Source organism: Pagrus pagrus, assembly GCF_965226575.1.
Source record: "Pagrus pagrus genome assembly, chromosome: 16".
NCBI lineage: Eukaryota > Metazoa > Chordata > Actinopteri > Spariformes > Sparidae > Pagrus > Pagrus pagrus.
Window position 1 is genome coordinate 9,435,395 of NC_140200.1, and position 23,966 is coordinate 9,459,360.

General features: G+C 41.8%; 1 protein-coding gene across 1 annotated transcript; it reads right to left on the minus strand.

Annotated features, from left to right (window-relative positions):
- Window positions 1-9,276: 9,276 nt before the first annotated feature.
- On the minus strand, window positions 9,277-21,418 carry LOC311271397 (transforming growth factor beta-3 proprotein-like). Its single transcript, XM_084377042.1, has 7 exons — window positions 20,588-21,418; window positions 14,635-14,798; window positions 13,176-13,305; window positions 12,954-13,058; window positions 12,415-12,580; window positions 12,119-12,272; window positions 9,277-10,616 (listed from the first exon to the last, which is right to left on the minus strand). Exons 1-7 carry the CDS (start codon window positions 20,931-20,933, stop codon window positions 10,458-10,460), a joined length of 1,224 nt encoding a protein of 407 aa, XP_084233168.1. The 5' UTR covers window positions 20,934-21,418; the 3' UTR covers window positions 9,277-10,457.
- Between the last annotated feature and the right edge of the window lie 2,548 nt (window positions 21,419-23,966).

Genomic DNA, 23,966 nt, shown 5'->3' on the forward strand with positions numbered 1-23,966 from the left:
AATGGTTAGTTACTTGGTTGGTGAATTACTTGGTTGGTTGGTTTGTCAGCAGTATTACACAAAAACTACATAACAGATTTTCACAAGACTTGGATGGAGGATATATTCCGGCCCAGAATAGACCCCATTCATTTCTGGTATGGATCCGGATAATTCCTCAAGGAAAAATGCACGACTCTTGATTAAATAAATCAGTCGTATATTGGTGGCTGGTATGTATGAGTGAGTGCAATTTGATGCGGATCCAAATAAAAGTCTTGATCTGGCAGATTTAAGTGTTTTATTTGATACTGGATTAGGCTCGATTGAATTAAAGGAGACTGTTGGGCCCTGGCCGAGGCATGCGCTCAACTGAGTGCCATTCTAGTTTTGACTGAAGTGTTCTGCCTCAGTCTGGAATGTGGGCACTACAAATGAAACTGAGCCATCGTGATTAAAGGCCCGAAGACTAATATAACCTTTGCACATACAGTGTGTACACACATGGAGGATTCTGGGCCTGCTGTATAGTATAGCACACACACACACACACACACACACACATAGTGCGAGACGTAGAGCAGCCAGTCGCCTATGGAGCGCTGCCAGCCAAAGGAGTCATGAGGTCTCGTGCAGATTAATGGGGAGGAACAAACCAAACATGTTTCTCATTGACTTTGTGGACGAACTGCATGTCTTTGCTTCTGCTGGTAACTTGGCAACGCCGAGGCTGAAATATCTTGTTACTAATAGAGGAGTAATTACAGCGCTATTAGAGATGTACAAATTTCACTTTTTCCACTTTTGTTGAGTAATGTTGTATGTTAATGGACAAAAAAAAGTCCAGCAGTGCAGTTTTTCCTGTATCCAAGAGTAACAGTTCAGTTATTGTTAAAACTTAAATACTTTTCTTCGCTCAGGAAACTTTTGAGATTGTTGCTTTTGTCAAAACTGCAGCAGACAAAAGATACTTTCTGAGTGCATTTCAGTGGTTCATCATCACCGGTAGCCTTGTGTCTGAGCAGCCATTATTGTTCACCAGTCTATGTTTAAAGGTACAATACACTCTCAGAAAAAAAGGATAGAGTAGGAGTTCAGTTCTGTCTCCAAAGGTACAATCTTTACTAATGTAGTGCTAAATTTTCAACTTCCGGGTAACTATATGTACATTTTGAGGGCTGCAAAGGTACATATATCTTCTCAAGCAGTAAAAGGTACATATGTGTACCTTTTTTTACTAATTGTCCCCTTTCAAAAGGTCCATTTCTGTCCCCTTAATTTGGGGTACAAAATTGCCACCAGAGGCACAAGACTGGGCTCTTTACAGTACAAACCACACAGGTAAAAATAAGTACCCAATGTCAAGGGTACAACAGCAGGACCTAACAGGGTACTTCCCCAGTGACAAGCCAATGCCTTCTTCTCCGACAGTGTATGTAAGATGGAGCAGGTGGGAGCTGACTGATGACAGACCTCTGTCTCACTCCTCTCCCTCTTCACGCCTCCTATGTCCCAACTTGCTGTGTCTTTGTTGTCCCCTAGAGTCATATGCATGGACAGGGCCATTGTAACTCACCTCAGTACTGTCACCAAACCGGCCTCCGTTTGTGTCCGAGGTTGTGTTCAGTTCAACTTTTGCCGTTTGGAGTAACATTGAACAGGTGGCCATTTTTTACATATTGCACCTTTAAAGGCCAAATCTTTTTTTGGTGTAAGAGCTTCGGTTAAACCCAAACGGTGACATCTATGGTCCGATTACAGCCCATGTAGTTTAATGTATATTGCTCCAAATTTAGATGTACACCATGACAATTGAGCACTTTAGAGCACTTCACATCAACTGCAGCTGGAGAATGGTATGCATATAATATTGTGTTTTATAACAGTAAGTGGAACACATTAAAAAAAAGCTGTGCTGCTGTACACACCTGTTTAAAGATTGTTCAGTTATACTCCAAACTCTACAGTATATGAAACACCTGCAGACTTTCTACAGACCAACATTAAGTGCAATCCATTGAAATGACCCATAAATACACACAGCACTGCTCTATACAGTACCTGTGCTTGGACTGTTAGTGTTTCCAGTATTTTTTGAGGCGAGCTTGGAATGATGAAAGCCTTTATTTTCATCATTTCTTACATCTGCTGGGGCCTCTTTCAGCTCATTGACTTGGTGACTTTAAACGTTGTGTTCCTTAGCCTTTATCCAAGTGGTATAAATCTCCCGTTCTTTGTGGAGAAACAGCTGCATGGCTGTTTTCAGCAGTAACTGTGAGAACATACTGTATGCCCAGACAGGCAGAAAGATAATAAACTGGGTAAAAAACCACTTACGTTCCTCATTGTGGAGATTGTGCAGGAGAAGGCGCCCTGCTGACACTGTCTCCATTACCTGTTTGAGTGGCAGCAGCTGTATAAGAGGCTGTAAAGGATGTGACCTCCCTCATCAATCTGGTTTGCGCCTATGGGATGAATATGGGGGAGAACGCCTGGTGTTACCATTACCTGGAGGGTAATCTAAAGAGAAATGCCGCTCAGGTGTCCACATGATTTAAAATTCTCTTTTTCTAATAGCCCATGAACACACATACAGGATGATTTAAATGCCACGCAGACGTCCTGCTATATCCTCTGTCCTCATGTTTCTCTGAGAGCTTATATAGTAGTAGGTAAAGCATCAGGGCCTATAACTCGACGTAAATGGAGAAGGTGTTTACGGCTACAGAGAGACAAAATAAATGAGCTAGAGGAAACCTCAACCCAACTGCTGGCAGTGTTACACAGATTCCTTAAACAAAGGAGTCCTCTTTTATTGTCAGGATGTTGTGCTGTTTGACTGTTTGTGTTTGTGACCGTGTCTTCCTGCGTGTCTCAAGATCTGAGTACCGTTATCCTTTAGTTTCTTGAGAATTACTTCAAGATCGAAAGCTGTTTAAAAACAATAGTGTATTTTTTATGTGATGTCATAAAAGATCCACCCCCAGACCTTACATTTATATATTAAATGTACAAAATGCATGGCTGTGACGGCCGAGACCGGGGTTCACAGTCTGCATCCCACATGTGTTTAGGTTCAGGCAACAAAAACACTTCACATAAGGTTAGGAAAAGAGAACACATCCTGTCTTGTGCTTTCCAGTCAGTCCTGACTTATTTTATTATTTAATCAAGATCACAATCTTTCTCTTATCTTAACCAAGTGCTGTGTGCCAACATAACAATAAAAATAATGCAAGCAGACATTGCATGGCTACTGTGCAAACTTATTGTAGGAAAAATAATTGAAATGTATTCTTCATTAATGATTTGCAACTTTGGAGAACCCCATTAGTTCACCTGGTAGAGCATGCACCCCATGCATAAATGCTTAAATTGTCCTTTAATAGTGGCCTGGGCAATTGCCACTCCGTGTGCCTCCATGTTCGAAAAAAGTTGTGAAGGTGCCCCCTGGGTGCCCCTGTGGTAGATAATTATGACAAAGTGCCTTCTAGGAGCCCTTTGTGTGTGCTGGTGCCCCACTACATGCAGCTGGTATGCCCCTCAAACATAGTAAGTCTGCCACTGATCTGGTAGCACGACCTAATAAACAAGAAAACATTTTGGGACTTTGTAGATTAAATATTTATTAAAATATAATCAAATGTATTAGCTAGTGGTAAACTAGAAGCAAAGAACTGATAGCAAATTAGTAGTGGGAGGAAGAGTGCCAATTACAGAATAATGCTAAATGCAAAAACAAAACAAAAAACTAACACAAAAAAAAACAGCAGGCTAGCTTACCTTTAAGCTGTGCGTTTGTGGTCTAGCACACAGTGGTTGAACCAGTCAGCAGTTTTTGAGGAGATGCTGGTAGTTACGGACAGCATAGTTTTGGTGTGAAGACCAGTGAGACTACAGACTGGCTCCTCAGAGATTAGCATTGCTGCTGCTAGCATCAGCTACTGTATATCAGAACTGAAGAGTATCTCTTCATTGAAAGAAGAGCAAAGACAGGTATTTAAGGTTTCTCTCTATGGAAAAGATGTTTTCACTCTTTTCTCTTCTGGCTGAGTTTGATTTACTAACGGCCTCCCAAGCCCCCAGGAAGACCGCCAGGCTTTGAAGCCAGTTTTTGTAGTGGCCAAACCGTGTAATTACATCGTCACGTGAAATGACTTGTTTCACTCTCATAATTTGAGCCATTCTGTCCAATTGAATCGAGAAAGAGCTGCATGATTGAATTATTTTATCCCCATTCAGGTTAGCCGGGCACTATTTCCATATTGGCGAAGTTGAGCTTTTTTGGCTCATTCAGCAATATAATATTTGGTAAAAAAGCAAAATGTCTATCTCAAAGTTGCTAACATTAGCCAACATGAGCCACCATAAGCTGCTGGTCATACATATCAGACAAAGACAAAGCCCCTACATAAAACAGCCGTGCGTTAATACAGCACAGAGGGCTGTGTTTGCAGGAGCTTGTTGTTTAAGGTACAAGTGATCCAGTTTGAGCGATGACAGATTCATGTGGTGGCTTATTAGACGCCAAGACTCTGCACTTTGGTTTGTGGCAGGATTTTACAACCGTGGGAAGTTTTCACAACAGCAACTATTTTATCTTTCATCACGACGACCATGAGGACGACGACCATTGGGTAGCGGCAGAAATGTACTGTTCATTTTACAAAGGCAATGCTTGCACGCAGCGTCACGTCACATTTACTTTTTTCTTTACCTGTTTTATTCATGTTGGGCTCAAGTTAGTCTGAACACGTAGGCCCGATATTGAATCAAACAAGGCTGCGTTGCTTCTAAATTCAAGATTGGAGAATGTGTCACCGTTCTTTCAAAAGCTTTACGCACTTTACGCCATTGTTTTGCATTTCTGCTACCTGCCTTACTTCCATTTCTCTATCTCTAAACCAGCAGTCCTCAGAGGAGCCAAATTCAAACTCGCAAACTTGGCTCTTCTCTTCCCAGAGTCATCCATTTTACATAATGCTGCATCCTGATTTAAAGGGTGTGCAAATTATAATCTCACACTGTCTCCGTCTCTCTCTCCCTTTCTCACACGGTCCCTATTTTCCCTGCCTCTCTCTCCACACGCGCTGCACCATTCCTCTATTATTGGAATACTGTCACGGAAACACACACTCGGCTGTAATATAATGCTGTAGTTTGATCCAGACCTCCCATTCATTTGTTTAGCTATAAAGGTCTATGAAGTTGATATGTGTTTACATATTTGTTCACCCCTTCACTCTTTTCCAGTAACTATGGCTGCCGGCTTGACTTGTATATGTGTTCACGTGTGTGTGTGTGCGCGTGTGTGTGCACGTGTGTGTGTGTGTGTGTGTGTGTATGCTCTTCCCATTGCTGAATTACACAACTCTTTCCACCCTGGGTCCTGAGAACTGGTCTGATGTGACCTGATGATTTTATTGCAGCAACAGTCCTTTTGAGGACTCTCTCTCTCTCTCTCTCTCTCTCTCTCACACACACACACACACACACACACACACACACACACACTTACTTTCCCTCTCACTTCCCCCTCTCTCAATTTTTTTCTTCTCCCTCCACATCTGTTAATCTGCTCAGGGAATAGCAGCAGACAGAGTTTTCCAAACCTCTGTGCATTTACGTGTCATGCAATTCATCATCGGTAAAGTCTTGGAAGAGCACAAGTTCTGAGAAAGTCAGACTACAACCCAGAAATGGACCCTGAACTCAAATCAGATTACGGCTTGCTCATCCAGTAGCCGGGAGCTGGAAATAGGTTTATTGCACGTTTGGGCTCGAGATGGTCAGCTCGCCTCATCAATGAGCAAACAATGTTCTGATCTGCATCTTCAAACCATCCATCAGTGTCCGCCTGCTGTAAAAAGGAAATGTCTAGACTCAGCAGAATCCAGAGCATTTTTACCTCATGTAAAAATAAATAAATTAAAAAAAATCAATGATTTTCAAAAGGATGCATGCAGTCAAAGAAGAGAGGCAGGAGGTTGGCAGCCATTTTCCTTTGATGTCTCAAAGGAGGAAGTCGTACACTTAATGAATATAAAGAGTGTTAACGTACAGAATCTGACAAATTGTTATCATCTCACCACTTCCTGATTGAGCAACAACTGACAAGACAATGAATAGTGGAAATCTGGAGAGCAACAGACTATAGTTCAAGGCATATTTAGTATATACGTTTTTGCCTTTCCTATAATTTTCTGTAATACTATGAAATGGTAATGTTAGCTAGGAGGTGGCTGAATGCTAACATTAGCTGTTGTCTAACAGAATATAATGAAATCACAAATTTGTTGTTTTACAGTGAAATATGACCCGATATCCCTCTGGATCTTCGCTCTCCGTTGTCTTTTTCAGTTGCTGATTAATCAGGAATTTGTCTGATCGCCTACATTCATACTGTCAACCTGGAAAATGACCACCGTTTCTTGATTAATAGATTAGTTGTTTGGTCAGAAAATGGTCAAATGTTGAAAATGTTACTGTCTTTACTGAGTAAAGAAACCAGAAAATATAAGATCATTTTTAATTTTTTTTTTTTTTAATTACTCAAATTGATAAATAGCTCATCAAAATAGTTTGTGATTAATTTAATAGTCGTCAACTAATCAGTTAAACCTAACATGCCTTGATCGGACCAAACGATGAGTATTAAGTCGAGCTCTCAGTCCATCACTGCAGCGTCTCACACTGTGAGCTCTTCACTGTCTGTGTGGTGTTTTGCAGAACAATGTGGCTAGCCGCTACGTGAGCCAAAATGACTCCTTGCATGAATAGAAAGACCCAAGCCAAGCTACTGCCTCTGCAGAGGCCTCGCCATCACAAACCCCCCAGTCTGCCTCCATTACACTGACATGGGAAAAGATAGTCTGGAAGAAGCAGCTATATTATTTTACCCCTCGCCAAAGGAACAACCACTCAGTTTTGGTTGCATTTACTGGCTTGAAGAAGTAAACAAATGATATTAGCTGCAGAGCAGTTGGTGTATGAGATGCTGGGAGAAACTTCTGGACTTAAATGCAACTAAGTGACACAACCTCTCCTTGCTTTTGCTGAAGGTTAAAAGTCAATCATGCATGGGGGCACGGCTGCTCTTTACCGGTAATGTGTGTTTGTTAGTACAGGGCTGTCCGCAAAGCCATTAAAGCCCCGACCCCTGTTTTTAGACCTCGTCATGCCCTCTGGTCTTTGTGTTGCCATCATGGTTCATCTCTGATTGATTGTGACAGGGAACAATAACGGGCACACAGAGAAAGGGAATTCTCTCTGGCTACTTGTCAGTCCGTATTAGCTCAACCCGACCGACCCCGAAATCTGTGCGACTGATTGCCAGTCCAGAAGCAGAAGATGACATAAAAGTACCGGTTTCAACAAAGCCGACCTTGATAAAGGATGAATGGCTTTATTGATAAAACATTCAGATCAGTAGCGAGCCATTATTAAGAACAACTTTTGGGTCAGAGTTAGGCAGGACCAGGCCGGTTTCCACTTTCATTAAAGGAGACATATTCTGCTCATTTTCAGGTTCATCATTTTATTTTACGTTCTTACTAGAAAAGGTTTACAAGCTTTAATGCTCAAACATCAGTTTTTTCATACTGTCCAATGCTGCAGCACTGAAACTCTGTCTGAAACGCTCTGTTTTAGCTCCTGTCGCTCTCGCTTAAGTGCCAGGAAGGGCATACATTATGTAAATATGTGACATGGTGACATAGTGTGATGTCACAAAGTCACAAGGCGGGACGACTGACGAGGCGTTTCAGGAGCAGCGTTGTCCGTGGGAGAGAGGGGCGTCTGTTGGTGCGGACTTTGTCCTTTAAAATTTAACGTCTTTTTTCACATGCACAAGAACCGATATAAAACACTGGAGGAAGGGAACAAATGAAAAAGCATAATAGGTCTCCTTTAATAAAAGTATCTTACATAAGCCATCAATTCTGCTAAAATAAAATCATAAAGCTTCATGAGCAAGAAGCAGAAGGTGTTACCAAATGTGTCACATGTTTCTCGAGTTTATCCGTCATTTACACGAACAATTTTATGAAGAATAAGAGAATAAAAAGATGTCTGCACATTGATACGTACCAAAAATAAGAGTAATTGCCTTTCGCCTGGGAAAGCTGTTAAGCAGCAATCCCTGAGAAAGAGAAGTTGAATTTATGACTCTGTAGCAAAAAAAAAAAAAAAAAAAGCCCCTGCATGTGCCTGCAGGAAACAGGTGGGACTGGTGAGATTCAAGTAAGAAAAATTATGTTCGTATGGAACCAAAACATTATGAGAAAATAGCATTTTAAATGGCATTTCAACATGGCAGACAAGACCAGTGGGTAAATTCATCATTTTCCTAATTTGGAGTTGAATGTTTTAACAGATCTGTTACATTTGATTGGCAACAGGCATGTTTTTTTACTCTAACTTATCGTTATGAAGTGAATGTTGATTGCACGATGTAATGGCTGTAGAATAATGTCACTACTGGCGTTGAGAACCGTTCCTTATAACCTCACTTTCATTATGCTGTTTTGGCACGAAATCGCCGAGGAAAATGAAGTCTGACTGGCGATCCAGCCAGGATGGCAGCCTGGCACCATTTCTATCTAGCTTTCAAGTCTCCAGCACGGACTCACTGCAAGAACAAACTCACGTTTTGTGCCGTGTTGTTGGAAAAAGGAAATGACTTGCTTGTCTTTGTGACAGCTGCTCCAACAATAATACCACTTGGAAACACTATTGGGGGGGAAAAGTTGTCCGTTTCCACTTTAATAAAAGCATTTTCAAACGCTGGAGTGATCTGTAAGATTTAAAAAGGGCTCGCACAGGTTTTGCATGTTGTGTTTTTAATAATAATCACGATCAACAAGTCAATAAAAACAATATTACTGCCAAAAAACGTCACCTAAATGTCATCTAAAGGCAAGATGACTCAGACTGGGCCAATGTCAAACAGTACAGGGATTCAGAATCGTCCTCCTGACTCGGAGAAAAATGAGGTCTAACTGTACATCCAGCCACTATGACTTTTTCCCCTCCCTCTTCATTTTTTTTTTTGTTCCATTAGGGCTTCACACTGTAAAAGGAGCACCAAAACAAACAGAGACGGAGCAGAGGGAATGAAAGACTGCAGTGTTTTGAGTCCTGACTACACATGTCAGCTGGCTGGAGTGAAGGGTGACAGGTGAGTTGATAGGAGGAGGAGGGGGGGAAAAAAAGGAGAGAAAACAAGTAAGCAGCTGCTTTTAAATGTACATGGCATTTCCTGTTATTGCTGGAGAAAAGTGCTCTGATTTAACCATCTGGGGAAAGTCACCTTTTAATACAATAAGACACATACTGGATCACATACAACAGGTCAAACTAAATCGTACATGGACACAGAAGTTTTTTTTTCCTAAATCACAAGAAAATGTAACAGTACCCATAGTTTAACATAAAAGTGTCTCCACCACGTCAGATTGTAGCCCAGTTTAGCGAAACAATCACTATATCACAAGTTGCATAACAGACCAAATCTGCTATTAATGTAAAAGAAATCTCATAAAAACCTGTTGCGTAACACGTGTTTCTTTTCCAGTATATTCTTTAAAGTGTCCCAGAAATAATTTGAACCTGTTAGGGATGAGGACTTCCAGTGAATGGCAGTGTGCTCATGGCTAGTTTCCATCGCAGTTCTTCCCCCTCCGTACAGGTCCCTTCGTCTTCTTCTTCTTCTTCTTCTTCCATCCATTCTAATAGATGCACCGCAAAGAAAAAAAAAAAAAAAGGCCATTGCTGCTGGCTGGCCAAAAAAAGAAAAGCTTGGCTCAACTTCTTTGTTCATTCACTTTCCATTGCAAATCCAACAGGCATTCTCTCAGCTCTCCTTTTCCCCTGACCACAGCTACGGCTTTGGATACAGCAGCGAGTCTGTCCTTTCTCCTTTTGTGTTTGAAGATAAAGTCCACTGTTTGAAGGGGAAGGGAACTCGAAGTTCAAGGTAAAAATCCAACTTGAAGGGACCGTTCAGGAGAGCACGGGCTATATTTGTGACTTTTTAACATTATCATCCAGAAGGTTGGAAACAGGAAAGCTGCTCTACTGACAATGCGGAGACTTTTGACTTTGTGGAATATTTATAGAAAATACAACACAAAGTAAGTCTCTACCATTACTCTGTCATTGTCGATGAAGCAGCTCCCGGATGTTTTAGGAACGTGTCGTCCACCTTCAGAAGGAAATATTTTAAGATTTAAGATCAGACTCTGATTGTAAGATGAAGGTTGGACTTTTTTAAGACGACAATAACTACTTGTGATCCAGAACTGACTGAGAGGGAGGGGAGAAAAAAAAAAGTGTGACCTCCAGAGTGGTGTTCAGATCTAAGCCATGAGGCCACAGGTTCAGTTATTTGTCACAGCTAAGAGTCCAAGAGTCAACGAGCATGGGTTTCATCAGTACCTAGTCAAATCCTGTCGCGCTACCTCGCCATTCCTGTCTCCTCAGCTACACTTGCAGGACTTGACGATCATGTTGGAGAGCTGCTCCACTTTGGGGGTTCGTCCGGAGTAGTAGAGTATAGTGAGCGGTTCAAGGTCTTGAGGGACGCAGCAGGGGGAGGCCGACGCCTCTGGATTCAAAGTGTTGTACAGGCTCAGCAGCTATTGGAAAGCACACGGGAGACATGAAAAGTCACTTTCAACTAGTGTTAAAAAGTTATGTTTTTATATATTCAGCATCTCATGAGTGATACATTGGCTGGCTAGTTGACATCGGTGTAATAGCTGGACTCTGTGTGACTGATGTATCTGTAAAGATCTCTCAGTATTCATCATGGAAATGTATCGGTGGCCAAATAAACTTGCTTAATTTGCCAAATTCGAATGTGTTTTTCTTTTTTTTTTTGGAAGACGAAGGGGGACAGCTCATCCCAGAATCAAAAACACATATTTTTCCTCTTACCTGTAAGTGCTATTTGTCCATCTAGGATTGTTTTGGGGTGAGTTGCCGAGTTTTGGAGATACTGGCCGTAGAGATGTCTGCCTCCTCTTGAATATAATGGAAGTAGATGGCTCGTGCTCACGATAGTGCGGGATGTAAACGTTAATAGCATCGTCCTCGGTTGAGTTGTGAGACTGAGACTTAGCCGACTAGCTAGCTTACTTGCCGTAAGATAGCTTTAGCTAGCTTAGTTCGCTAGCCTCTCGTTCGCAAGCTTCCTTCTGCATGGCGATACGGTTGAAAGGATATATTTACTACATGATACTGCTCACAACAGGGTGTGTGGATAATCTTTTACTAATATAATCTTTGGCGCTTTGAGCACCGCAGGCCGGGTGCCATATTGTTCCATTATATTAAATAGAAAATAGACAGTATGGTCATTTTCTTCAAAAGTTGGCAACTCACACCAAAACAATCTAGATGAAATAATAAGCGCTACAGGTAAGAGAAAAAATACAGGTTTTTTTTTTGATTTTGGGGCAAACAGTCCCTTTAAAGTCGATGAAATACTCATCTAAAAGTGTTTTCTGGACACACGGTGGTGATGAAACTCAACCATAATGTGCTTGTTTGGGCCCAGGAACCAAAACATTGAGCTAAAAGTGGTTAAAAGTTACCGTCAAGAATAAATTTCACACTCAACACTATCAATAATTTGTATGTGGACTATAACTTCAGTAGAAAGTACTATCGCTCCAATGAAAACCGTCCACAGTGAGGTCTGTGGAGTTACCAGGACGATGTTTATGGAAAGACACATTTCTCTAATACTCAAGTGGATTCAGGTGAACTTGCTGTCTGCTTTTATCACATGTTGAACAGTAAGTGTGAAGGACAGTGTAAGCTTTAAACCTTTTTCTTTGTTGCACATCATACTGGGTGTCTTAACTGGTGTCTCTTTGTTTTGTACATTAATTTATGCTCGTCAGGCAAAGTATGTTTTCACGGCTCCATCTCAGATTGAGTCCAAAGTTTTGTTCCTGTGAAGACCTTTAGGTGGAGACAGAGCTCTCAGAAGTGGATGTCTTGAACTATGGGCAAATAAAAACTATCTGCACATCTTTTTACCACCAGAATTAATGAGAAACTACCCATTTTTGTTTTAATGTTCACCGTGGGAGCCTCTCACTGTTTTATATCCCTGTTAGGGCCTCCTTACCGAGCTGTGTGTTGTATCTGAGCTCCTCAGGTAAGGGCAGGGCCCGGAGCAGTAGTTTGCATCGTAACCACTGGGCTCATGGATCCACTTCCAGTCCAAGTCACGGCGGAAATCGATGTGGAGCTTGCGAACACAGCAGCTGTCCTCCGTGTTTCTGTGATGAGGATGACCAACAATAGTGTAATCAGTCCCCAAATTAGTTTCTGTAACGCTTAATCGATCTTGATCACATCTGGGATTTACCAGATACAGTATGTTGCAGGAAGGAAATGTAATGTGATTTATGTATCCCTTACGAGAAACAGTAGTTTGTGTCCAGCGCCCTCTTGCGTCGGCGTGTGGACTGAGTGTCCAGGCGGTGGGGTGGGATCATCATGAGGATGAGGTGAGGCAGGTACTGCTCCTTTTTCTTGTTCAGGTGATCCAGATCCAAGCGTTTGTGCTCCTCATCTCCATCCACGCCTTAATGACAGACATGATCGAGGTACACTTAAAGCAACCATTTAGTGGCTTTTTTCTTTCGTAGTTTCCCTCAATCTGAGCATACAATTTACAAAATTATTGACTTTAAAACTGACATCCCTGTAATTCTTTTACACAGTGCAGAAATGTGACCACAAAGACAAAAAGAAGAGAAACTAAGACAAATATATACGTTTATTCTTAGTCCTCTGAGGCAAAGGTTCAATCAGGCGACAGTTCACTTTCGACATAAAGACGATTTGAAAAGAAATGATTCTGCTAAGGACGAAGTGAACTAAACTGAGGAATGGTGAGATGGTGTGAAGACATGAGATCAAAACCCCTGCCGAGACAAAATGTAGTAAACACTTACCTTTAAACTTCACCTCCAGCACCTCATTCTCATTGTCAATGTCACCATTTGGGTTGAAGGTGTGGCAGGGGCAGTGCACACTGATCTCCAAACCTAGATTAGTCCCTGATGGCAAACAGTAAAAGAGGATCATCAATTTATTCTATTCTGTAAAAAAGTTAACAATCCCCTGTTAAGTGTCTAACGTGGGACGATCATTCGGATCAATCGCCCGAGTCTCACCTCTGTTCATCAGCCACTCTCGCACTGTCTCGGTCACATCGAAGGAGACCCACTCCTGAGTACCTTTAGTCAACACATTCTTGGCTGCGATGTAGCGTTGTTTCCTGATGTGTTCGTTTTGCCTCACAATCTGCAAAGCAATAACAAACGGTCACTCTGAAAAAGTCTTTCTCTTCAACCGGAACAGCTTCAACGTATTAACATGTCGAACAGAGCGTCGCAGGAAGAAGCAGTCATATGTTAAACTCACACCTCGTTGTTTTGATCACTTGTACAGAATCATGTTACGAGCGAAGACAAAGTGGAGCATGAAAACAGATGATATACAGAAAAAAATGCAGCTGTCTTGTTCCCTATAGAGGGAAATATCTGGCTCTTTAGCTTTAGCTAGCTGTTCTACCTTCTTCCCCGGTTAGCTAACAAACTTGGCGTGTCTTGGCCAGGTCGGGCATAGTTACATTATTAAAGCTTGTTTCCCGAAAAACAGCTGCCTGCTGTTGCTGGTAACAAGGTTCATGAGAGTAGCTATATTCAACCAAATGTGTGCCGTAAAACAACAACAATAAGCTAAAGGCTAACATGTTGTGTAGGCTAGAGCTGCAGAATTGGATGTTAATTCTCTCTCACATGACCCCTAGTCCCTTTATTCTTCTACAAAATAACATATACTGACACGTGTTCATAGCTTTAAGTTGAATAAACACGGTGGTTGTTTTTTGTGTTCAGTTGGAGCACCCAACATATAGAAGTAACGTTAGCGCTGACGCTAAATTTCAAGTTTAGCTTCTGACCTGTCTCATGTCATCCATTTGTCTCTGAGGTAAAACAGTGAATGATGCACATTTATGCTCCCCATTATGAAATGTCAAACGTGTGTTCTGCGAGGTAAAATCGCTGTTTTTGTCAAAGGAGTCTGGTGGCTGTGAATAGAGCGATATAGCAGCTTCAGTTTCAATTTGCTCCCATGCCATCTACTCCCGGTGATACATTGACTGTTGAGTTTCCACATGCAACCAACTTAAAAACCTGAATTATCCCTTAAATAAACTTTACATACTTGTTTTTTTTAAAGGGGCTAAATGTTCAAGACCTCCACATAACCAAAATAAGGACCTTATTAGATCTGTGCTGCCAGCGCTGCACTAACAGGACCGCTGTCCCGGTTCTGCAAACACTCTGCAGGCCCCGTTGAGCTTTTTTGGCTTCTGGTCTGGCTGTTACCCACGCCTGCAACCACAGTCTGATCTGTTGGCTCTCTTTGTCAATTAGGGCCTGAAAATCATGCGGTGGAGAACAACTCACCAGCTTATGTAAGATAGGCTCTTGACAGACTCGAATTGAATTATCTAGCAGCAAAGATCACGTTAAAGAAAAGAGTATTTGAAGCTACGTGTTGCCTCGACTGTGAGCTTTGCCTCTGATCTTGGTAGAAGGACAAGGAAACGGTACCTTTACGCACCTGGTAGAGCTCAATGCGCTGTTCATTCCTCTTGGCGCTTGAGTTTGGCACCCTCAGAGCTCGAAACTCTGCTCTGAAGAGGTTGGTCGAGTTCCTTTCCATGGCGGAGACGTTGAAGCGGAAAACCTTGGAGGTGATGCCTTTCGGGCAGTAGAGCAGATCATCTGGAACAGAGAGAATCAAATAAACGTTTTGTGAGCGGACACGCTTAGAATATTCTTATCGGGATCTAATGCGATACAAGCAGCGCATGTCCGAACAACTGCTACATCACCTCTGGATAAAATAAGCACAGAAGCATGCTCTGTGATCTCCATCATGTGAGGGCAACAGTTGAAAGGAAACGTTCTCAGACGTTTTGAGTTGTCATAGGAGAAGCACAGGTGTTACTAATAACATTAATGATGGCTCTGTTGTATTCAAGTGTCTCAGTAAGTCATGACAATAAACCAGTGTGTAAGAAACAGGACCCTGACACTGAAGCAGCTAAAGGAAATCAATAATTTATTTTGGTATTTAAACCTGTGCTTTTTCTACTGCGACCTGTCACGTCTTGTAAAAAAGGAAAAACATGTGACCAAGAGATTGCTGCCATAAAACAAATATCGCTGCGTCGTGGAAATACATCTCTTAACATACTGTACGTATACACAGCTGACGACAGACTTAAAACTTAAATGATTTTTTTTTCTTATTAAATGCCAGAAAAAAGTGAGAAAAGGGGGATGCACGATACTGGATTTTACCGATATCACTATGCCGATTTTTTCCAACACCTTTTAGCTGATTGACGATACCGAATCTGATATATGTGCTAACTATATTTTTCTTTCTAAATAAGAAAACTACCTTGTCAACAGTTTGCATTAACACTTAACTAAATGTCATCTTATCAGCTTGTCATAGCAGCAGAAATGTTTGTTTTGAGCCAGTGTTGACATTTCATTTTAAAGCCTCTATTAGCCGATACAGAGGATGCGCAGATATTATCCTGCACCCCGGGATAACATGTGACCAATACAGTCCAAAACAGAAAATAATATTAGTTTTACTGTCAAATAAGACAAAGGCTTGCAGCAAATCCTTACAACTGAGTGGCTGAATCTTGTGAGTTTTAGTTATTTTATCTTAAAAAAAAAAGTCAAACTGATTTATTTAATTAATTGGAGGCTCATTTAACAGCATTTGGAAAAATACTTTTCCGGCTGACTGGTTTGGTGAAGCAGGAGCAGGTTGGGCGAGGTGTGTTTGTGTATTAAACTTTAATCTGCGTGATGCCCGTGTTATTTTAGTCATGCCACAGGAGGTACAGCACTTCTGTCAGCGTTTGACGGTAATGCAATGTGTACTTTTCCGTATTTCTTTAGAGATACTTTAATATGAAAATAATGGCATGGGTTCATAGTGAATTTTTATGAACCCATTCACACCTCAAACAGGATCCTGTGTTTACTGACTCTTTAACGGCTGGCACTAAGTTTATCAGCCCACAGTGAATGATTAGTGTGGTTTCCTGCCTTATCGAAATTCCTCAGCGTTCCTCTAACACTTTTTGTCTATATTTGGAGGAAATGAAAATGTTGTAATTGAAATAGCAATATTATTGAGTTGAGCATGACTTCACCTCCCTGGTATCTGCGTATCAAAAACCCTGCTATCCTCGATCCCACTGACAACTTTTTGGACCCGAACCCCTTTCTGACCATGATGACTTCTCCACAACCCAACCTCAGTCATTGACATATGCCAGATTCTGTATGCGTACCATGCTATAAAAGGAAATCTTTCCGATGTTTGCAGTGCAGCCTCTCAATGCAGTAATATGCGAGTCTTCCAGCAGCTTTCTGCTTCATTTGCACCTGTCACGGATTTGTGTTGGTTCACAGTGCTGCCTCAGATCCACCAGAGGTCAACAGCTTACCTCCAGAAAGTGAGTGTGTGTTTGCCCACATTAGCTGAGGGAGTAAGAGTGATGACCCTGGCTCCGAGTCAAAACTTTGCTCCACAAAGCCAGACTTCTGGTGCTGTTGTACCACAACGGACAACACCCTAAGGTGGCTGTCTTCACAACACCAGCTTCCTTTAACGGTCTTCTCTTTCAAACTGATCTTAAAGGAAGAGTCACTTTTCTTGCTGAGAGGTAGATGAGAACATTAATGTCACATTTATGTCTGTACAGTAAATGAAGCTACAGCCAGTTAGCTTAGCTTAGCAGAAAGACTAGAAGAAGGGAAAAGCAGCTAGCCTGGCTCGGTCCAAAGGTAACAAAATCAGCATACCTGCACCCAGCAGGGTCAGCTTCACTCACATTTTGTTGCACTTGGCAAAGAAGACTGAGGCTAAATATACGTCTTAAAGCAGAGAAAGTCATTCTCTAACGATAAGTAGGGACCAAAACATTAATTAGCATTCTGAATACACATACTGCTGATTATAGTACATTGACTGCATCAGTCATTTCAGCAAGTCCCCCAAAATTACCTACATAGTAATTATGATGGAAGCAAAGGAGGAAGTGATGTGAGAGATACAGTTCATGGAGTTTGGGGTGGATGAACAGATCAACAAAACATAAGACCTAAGACATAAGAGACAACTGTTCATTTCCCATTTGGACAGACTGTAATTTTTTTTTTTCAGCAACATTATGTAGAAATTGGCATTTTGTGCAGTTTGGCGCCACCCACAGTCTCTGAGCGCAACACCGCCGTCGTAAATACAAATCCCAGGTGTGCAACAGTTTGTCAGACGTAATGTAGGTGCTGACTACAAGCAAAACTCATCACATCATAACAATGTTATGTGTTGAAAACTTGTATCTTGAAGTAAACATGTATGTGTGATCCTACCCTCTCACTGAAGTAACATAGTGCAGAAACAAGTGGCTGAGACAGAGACACCATCCACCCTGTTACAAGACACTGTAGCATCAACATGATCTGAAGCTGTTGTTTTAAGGTAAAAAAGTTACATAATGTTGCTTTAAAGCTTGTCACCATGAGAACAAAGCTTTCCTAAACTAAACAAACTAACTATTTTAACTATAGAGGCAAGATTTTTGCTGATATTCAATAAGATGATGACCAACTCATTCTAGCCGGCTGACAACACCAACATATCAGCAGATAAAGAAAATGACTTAGTCAACAGTTAGCGTTGCATGCACATTATTAAAGGGGCATCTTATCAGCGGATGTTCATTTTAAGAAGACACTGTTATTTAATTTTATAGCTTTTATCAGCTCATTCAGATAACATGCTGATATACTACACTAGGGGTAGAGGATATCTGCCCTGGTCCATTATTGAGGCCCATATTCAGCATTTTTTCAATTACTTCTGTCAGTGATTTCTCTGTCAGATTGCTGATAAAATAAAATATTTTACAAATGTGCTCTTTTGGCTCTGATGCAGCATCCTCTCACACAATGTCCCGTCTGATCGGTAACACGTCACAGTTAATAGCCTTTAAACACTAAAGAATCTGAATCTGCAAAGGAACTAGTAACTGAAGTAATCAAATAAGTGTAGTGGATCAGAAAAGGTTTCCATGTTCTCAAGGGTTTTTGTGCTTTCATTTCAAAGACTTGCCGGAGAGAAATCTCCTGAAAACAATAGTGGAAATGGGCTTTGGATCAGTGACCATGTGTCCGTTATCAACACTTGATTTGTTGCTTGACAAAAGGGCTGAAAGAAGCACGAGACAAAAAGTGCATCTGTCTTCAGGTGAGCTTCCCACTCTCACTAATTCAAGTAAAACTCTGAATTTTACGAGATATTTAAGCCAAATCATTTCTGTATTGTATCCATACTATACTGTGTTAACCTGCTGCCAGGTTATTTGTCTTTATCGTCATTTAACTAAGTAAAATCCTCGCTGCAGCAGGAGAATGATGGTTCAGCACAACACATCTATAAAATTGCTCATCTCGCCTGCGCCAGCATATGAAAATCACATTAACCAGTCTCAGTGAGCAGGCTCAATGCACGTGGATGTAAAGGTTACTGACAAAAGGCGTGTTTCCAAGTACGCAAAAACATTTAAAAAGCTGTCGCTGCCATGCCAGCACCACAGTTTTAGGATTGAGAAAGCAAAAGTTGGAGAGTATTAAGGGCTTGTCGACATTTTGAAGTATCTGAAAAGTAGGGATGTTTATTTTGACTTTCTGCCTTTTTCCCTTTGTTTTTCTACTAATCGCATCAAAATCTGACACGAGGACTATAAGATTAGAGTAAAAGAAACACTGGTTTTCACCTAATTGTAAGAAAAAGCACATGCACGGAAATCTCTCTTTCATCTTTTTATCTAAAGCCCATCTGTGGCTCCGAATCAACCGCACAAACTCGAGGCACCTACTGTGCCGCCTGGCGTTTGTGTCAAAACCGTTTTTGCGAGATTCAAAACAGAACATTGCTGAGAGAAAACAGGTCTTTTGAGAAACACCTGTTGATTTCAAAGGGACTGTGATGCAATGGTCTTGGCTTCGCTCTGGACTATGAGGCCCTCTTTGGCTCCTCCACACGCACAGCGTTTATCCTATTCTACTTTCTCAATAATCCGCACTCAGTCGAACCACATGCTGTATGAATCTCCCTCAAGTGCTGACACATGTCCCTCTCGGCACACGTTTTTTCACTTCCACTTCATAACTTCTAATTCTACAGAGGGGAAACGGTTGCGCCAAATGGAGGTTTAGCACAAATCACTTGGAGTGAAAACAACGTGAGCCCCACAGGCCTCCACTGATCAGTCTTAACAAATATTCACAAGCAAAATAAAGCTTGTTATTAACCGAGTAGTGAAATGTTACCTCGCGGCAATAAAATGACAGCACAGTGGAATCATTCAGGTTCGAGCGGATGAATGCCAGCTCAGTTTCACACTCAATTTAAGAAAGTTAAACCTGAGCTGTGCAGTCAGTGATGTCATGCTCACGGGCCACCCGTGTGGGTGATTCACTGGCCAAGACAGGCAGCAGGGTCCACGCTTCTCAGGACCCCACTCCTCCTCCTGTACAGACAGACTCCAGGGGAGAGAGTGATCCCCTCGGTCTATCCAGACTAACGGGGAGGTCCCTCCATCATCTAACTTTTCCTGTCCACCCCTGTTAACTTTTCCTACTCCTCCTCCTAAAGGCATCCCCATCCGCCTGGGCAGATGTCCCTCTCATTTGGGCCTGACTGGAAAGGAAGTGGGGACATCTGGGGAGAAGGAGGACAGGATCCATGGAGGAAAAAAAAACAAGAGGAGGAGGAGAGTGACTTTCCTGGAACACTGGTGCAGGGTTTATACAGGTTGGTGAGCACCGCAGTAACAAAGCACATCCTCCGAGTGCACAGCGAGTTCATCTTTCAACTTTTACAAAAACCTAAAAGAGCTCTGACACATCTGCTTCGTGTTGTTCTCCCCAGATTCTTCTATATTAAAAATCCCCCTCTCTTGTTACTTCTCTTGGACGTTTCTGCCTCACTGTGCAAGACTTTCACTTTCATCTGCTGAGGTCTGACTTTTACACGTGTACAAGATGATTATGTGACATCACAACTAGTCTGGAAGTCAGTCTCGGTCCAGTAGGCGACCTAAACTTCTGCTATGTGGTAACTTGAGGCCTCCAGCGCGCAAACGTCGAGGATGGACTTCACTTTGAAGTAGGAGACGTCTTTAGTCCAGCAGTAAAAGTTTCATGTATTTGTTTGTGGGATTGTATGAGTCTTCAAACATGTCTGAAAGGGATCTTTAATGTGTACAGATAAAAAAACAACAACTCAGTGTTTGAAAAAGAATTGGTATTTATCAGTGGAATAGGAATCAGCTGTGGCTGTGTGGCGGTGCGTCTGGCTGGCGCTGGTTCAGCTTTTGGTGCGTAATTACGCGCCACGGACCCAACGATTTCTGTTGTTTGTAACGAAAAAAGACAGAGTAACTTAGCCGCCAAACAACTGTAGTACTTACTGCTTTCTGGCGGTCCGTAGACCATGTTGAATTTGTATATCTCCTTGGCATAGTACTCAGTCTCTGTGTTGTCCTGACCGCAACTTTGCTGCCGATCCCTCCTCAGCTCCTCCAGTAGCTCCTTGGTGCTGTTATACAACGCTTGGATCTGATAGGGGATCTTACTCGGTCCGAGGGACTGCGGAGGATTCGTCAGCCGGAGTTTGCTCAGAATCTGACCCCGTATCGCCTCGACCCTCTTCCTCTTCACATGGTCGATATCCACGGTGGCACAAGTGGACAGGGACGAGCTCAAAGTCGCGCAGTTGAGGAGGAGGACGAACAGTAAAGCCTTACCCAAATGCATCTTTCTCTCTGCATTTGACTCGCAGTTGGAAAAAAATGTGTGCAGATATCACAGGGCGAGGACTGCCAAGGTCAGTGTTAATGAGCCCTTCAGATCAGAACTGATACGCGTCTTTCCCTGGGAGCTAATGGTGGAAAAAAAACACCTCCTCACTTAGTTCGTTTTCTTGTGCCAGTCCCTTTTGTTATGAGCAGAAATCCAACTTTGTGCTCGCCCATTAGACATGACTCAATTCAAGGTCCCGAACGGCAACAGACTCAAATTCATCCGGCACAAATATATCTGTAGGAGCGAACAGACTTCTCTCTCGCATTCTTGTGCGCAATCCAGCGGAGTTAAGTCGTCCGGCAGCTCGGCATATCTCCCCTCTTTTGTGTCTCATTAAAATCTAGTTGCCTCTTTATGGTCTCAGAGGAGGCAGACCGCAGGCTGTCAGGTTAACGAGGTATATGCGACTTTTGAGCGGTCGGTATGGTCCCACATGTTTTTTATACCGCTACTTTCTGACGTTTGATGGAGGAGGGACCGCAGGCAGCCGACCGGGAGAGCCCGAATCATAACAGGGCTCACTGCGAGGCACCGCACATCAACTGTGACACATGTGAAATACAGCCCACTGTTTTTATTCTCTCACCACATGTGAGGCTGGAAAGTTTTTTCAGCTTTTTAAACATTTTTAACTGTTTTTTTTTTCCCTCTTTGTAAAGGCATCTGACGTGGATTAAAAGCTCTCATCTCGTCGTCCTTCTTTGGTGTTAAAAGTGTTTTATTGTGCCGTCGGTGGTTGGTGTTTCTTCTGGTTTGTCTGCAGTCCTGTGACATGTTAGTGGACTGGGTCGTGCGCCCTCTAGTGGCAAGTTGCGGCACTCTGACAGTGTGTGAGTTTAAGAAATCCTCCTTTTATGTATTCATTTCTTCTCTCATAGTCTTTTAATGTTGCATATTTCCTTTTTAAAAGACATTTTCTTGTTAGGGTGTTTAATCTCTTCTTAAACAAGCGTAATGTCTCAATGTTTCAGGCTGATCCAAGGACGGCTGTTTGAAGGCAAATGTGGACCAACACAACAGTCAAATGTAAGTCAAGGACAATCAATTCAATCAAGACCCAAACTATTATGCTTTGTTATAAACACGCACAGTGAGTCATAAAACATCACAGGTGTGACTTAAAATGAACTAGAATGGCACTAATTAGAGCGCATACCTCCACCAAGGCACAACAGTCCCCTTATCTCCAGCGTCAGACTCAATAGCCCCGCATCACTCCAAATGTTAAACCACCCATAACTATAGTTGAGTCTGCATCAAGTCATACTCATTCATAAGATGCCAGCCAGCTGAATACGCCTGATTTCTTTCATCAAAATTCATTCATTACTCCCTGAGAAATTACTGAACACGTTGAAAAACATCCTATCATGCCAAGTTAGACCCATCCTCAATCCAACATCCAAAAAAACAAAATCCAAAAAACAAACCGACACAGGTGAAAACATAACCTCCTCGGCAAAGGTAAGGTGTCTTATAGATACTGTTGTTTTCAAATAAAGCTTGTAAAAATGTATTTTGTCTTTTTCTTCCTTCACATGACAAAATAACAGATTGTTTTAAATGCATTAAAATATGCATTATACACCTACAACAATGTATGTTATGATGAAGCATGCGTTATTATAGATGCATCAATACTTAACTTTCTAAACACACTCATATGAGACTGCATGCTCTATTATAGCACACTATGAGTCCTGAGTCATGAGCATCTATAAGACACTTCTATCTATAATGTTTTATGTTGATACAGTGCACCAGAAAGCATTGTGAATGGATTATAATACACTCTGAATGCCCCCATAACAAACTACTGATGTGGGCTTCATAGAAAGTTTTACCGAAAACCAGTATTTCAATGAAAATATCTCTGTGGTAGCAACAAAAACAAGAAACGATAATCTGGTTTATAGATTCCACACGTACCTAAAAACCCATAAAGATAATGTCTGATAATTCACAGTTGCGTCCTTTGTCCGCTCGTCTTCCTCTGGAGCCTTCGCACAAAGACCCACACAATAAATATCCTGTTGTCAGAAGCTGCTCTCAAATTACAGAAATCCTTTCAGACTTCACATTCTGGCGACATGATTGCATTACTGTTCAAAAGAACCAAAGTCTCCTCAGTGGGTGCAGATTTTTTCCCATGCCCTCTGCAAACCACAATCCACATAAAATCCATTTTTCTGCGCTGATGTCTTAAGGTCTATTTGCAGGCCCTTAAGTTATTTTATCTTTTTGATTCCCCCCCACCACCACCCCTCCACAGTCTGTTTTATCTCTATTCATAGAGCATATTCACATTCTCAGACCTATTTTAGGTCAAAGCTCACTCAACCACTGGAGGCCCCCGTACCCAAACATGGCGTCTGGCATTTCACTGTGTTTGTTTTGCCCACCAGTTTGCATAGCAAGAATGATTTCGTAGAATGTCCAAACTTGGTAAATATTTGGCTTTGAGTCATGAATCATATGCCCAGGTGCCTTTGTGTACTATATACAAACACATTTGATTTAACTTGTTAGTTTAGAGGAGTTAGAGAACAATATAATGGCCCATATATTTAGAGATGTTGTCCGAACCAGGTCTTTTCTACTTTCTACTTGCCACGATGCATAAAAATGTGAATAAAAATCCATCTTTAAGCTGAACTCGCAGACGTCTCCTGGGAAAATCTTGATGTGATTAATGTTAACATCTCTGTATCTGCCGAGGAGCTTTAAACGTTGTGTTTGTTAATAATCAAGCTCCTCTGTATCTGTTGTCTTTAATGATTTAGTCATAGGAACAGTGTCATTTTTCTGTTTATTGTTATGGAACTGGTTTCCAGTAACGTCGCTCCGAGCTCTGGCTGAAATGTCTTCATTCATAACTTTGGCTCAGTGATGTGCGAGCGATCCAAACCCAAAATGGGTGTTTGGGCTTTTTTGCATAATCCAAAAATGAGCGGGGAATGAGATGTCTTCATAGCCATTGTGAAG